Below are 2,007 nucleotides of genomic sequence, written 5' to 3' on the forward strand. Positions count from 1 at the left end.
CTTACTAATTGCCCATTCTAGTTAAAATTTTGAAATTAAGAGTTTGGGTGATAGAATCTTATCTCTTAGGAAGAAGACCTAGGTGCCTCTCTTGATAATCTTCAAGGTTTTAAGTGAGAATTGAAGAGCAATTTGATAAAGATCACTTCCTCCCTCTAGGACCCTCTCCCTCACTCTAAAAATATCAGACAATATGATCAAAATGGTCCAAGGTAGGTGTTTTAACGGAATAGGGTCGGGTTTAAAAACACCAAAAATGAAGCTCCGGAATAGGTTCTGCGGTCGCATATATGGTTATGCGGTCCGCGAAATGACATCGAAATTGGGGTGCCAAAACTGGAAAAAATAAACTGAGCGGGTTTGCGATCACTATGCGGCCCGCAGACCTGTTCTGCAATCGCATAATGCTCCGCAGAACGGTTTTGTGGTCGCATAGTGCACCGCAGAACCTCCCTCTGAAAACTCCAAAGGCAGGATATGCGACAAGAGTGCGGCCCGCGAAACGGTTATGCGGTCGCATAATGGCTGCGAAATTGACAACAAAAATGCCCCAGAAAACTATCCCACTCTGCGACCAGTCTGCAGTCCGAATAGTGGTTCTGCGGCCGTAGAATGGGCAGAAGTAGGCATGGCTGCAGAAATGCCTACTTCTGCACAACATTTTACTTCAACTCCCTAGCGTACTGTTCAATCCAAAAAGTCTGAACCACGTTCTACTATTATTAACCTCTACGCCTACTTTGGCATCACGGAATCCGGGTTTTTAGGAAACATTTTACGGGGCCTTGCATCCTCCCCCACTTAAGATCATTTTTCCTCGAATGAGGATCAAGGTCTACTATTAGCACCTTATGCAACTCAATTTTTCATACCCTACACCAGCAACCCCAAATTTAACTAACTCCCTAAATTTCCAAAATTTTGCCAGAGTTTTCTTTGTAACTAGGCCTATTCACCTGTCAGAGAGCCCCAAAATCACATTCTAAACATGTACACAATCCAACGATGTAACATAAATCATAATAATACCAACCATGGCCTCATGTAAACAATATATAATCAAAAGGAACACCCTTACATTAACTGAACAAGTGATACAAAATTCACAGGCGACAAGTTCATAAAAAAAGATTACACATCTATTCAAACAAGTAAGGATGCTTCTTCTTCAACACTTCCTCGGCTTCCCAAGTGGCTTCTTCAACCTGTTGGTTTCGCCATAGTACTTTTACGAAGGCAATTTCTTTATTTCTCAACTTCTGGACTTGCTTATCAAGAATGGCAACTGGAATTTCTTCATATGACAGTTCTTCATTAACCTCAATGGCCTTAATCGGCACAATAGCTGACGAATCTCCAACTACCTTCTTCAACATAGACACATGGAATACCGGGTGTACTAATGATATCTCGGGTGGTAGCTCAAGCTTGTACGCCACCTGGCTGATCCTTTGGTTGATTTTGTACGGCCCGACATACCTCGGACTCAATTTCCCTTTCTTTCCGAACCGCATTATACCCTTCATGGGGAAAACCTTCAGAAATACCCCAATCATCTTCTTGGAACTCTAAGTCTCTGCGACGAACATCCGAATAGGATTTTTGACGACTTTGAGCAGTTCTCAACCACTCCTTAATGATTTTAACTTTTTCCATTGCTTGATGCACAAGGTTTGGCCCTATTAACTCAGCTTCACCAATTTTGAACCACCCAATGGGAGATCTACATCTTCTACTATATAATGCCTCAAATGGTGCCATCTGAATAGTTGCATGAAAGATGTTGTTATAAGCAAACTCTATGAGTGGAAAATGATCATCCCAGGTACCCTTGAAATCAAGAACACAAGCACCAACATGTCCTCAAGCATCGGAATAGTCCGCTTTGCTTGTCCATCGGTCTGTGGATGAAAAGTTGTACTAAGATTCACCTGAGTACCCAAACCTTACTGAAATGTCTTCCAAAAATTGGCCGTGAACTGAGCCCCTTGATCGAAAATGATAGAA

General features: G+C 42.2%; 1 protein-coding gene across 1 annotated transcript; it reads right to left on the reverse strand.

Moving 5' to 3' along the window:
- Window positions 1–1,139: 1,139 nt before the first annotated feature.
- Window positions 1,140–1,761, reverse strand: LOC138909008 (uncharacterized). The gene is made up of 2 exons (XM_070199978.1): window positions 1,480–1,761; window positions 1,140–1,328 (listed from the first exon to the last, which is right to left on the reverse strand). The coding sequence occupies exons 1-2, from the start codon at window positions 1,759–1,761 to the stop codon at window positions 1,140–1,142; spliced, it is 471 nt and encodes a 156-aa protein (XP_070056079.1).
- Window positions 1,762–2,007: the final 246 nt, after the last annotated feature.

The sequence above is a fragment of the Nicotiana tomentosiformis genome, chromosome 1 (assembly GCF_000390325.3).
Source record: "Nicotiana tomentosiformis chromosome 1, ASM39032v3, whole genome shotgun sequence".
Lineage (NCBI taxonomy): Eukaryota > Viridiplantae > Streptophyta > Magnoliopsida > Solanales > Solanaceae > Nicotiana > Nicotiana tomentosiformis.

What these genes read in the sequence shown, in the direction of transcription:
- LOC138909008 (XM_070199978.1), bottom strand. Translation starts at nt 1,761, where the DNA reads ATGGCACCATTTGAGGCATTATATAGTAGAAGATGTAGATCTCCCATT. An exon ending in AAAGGGAAATTGAGTCCGAG is followed by an intron (nt 1,329 to 1,479) that starts GTATGTCGGGCC and finishes GTGCCGATTAAG; the next exon opens with GCCATTGAGGTTAATGAAGA.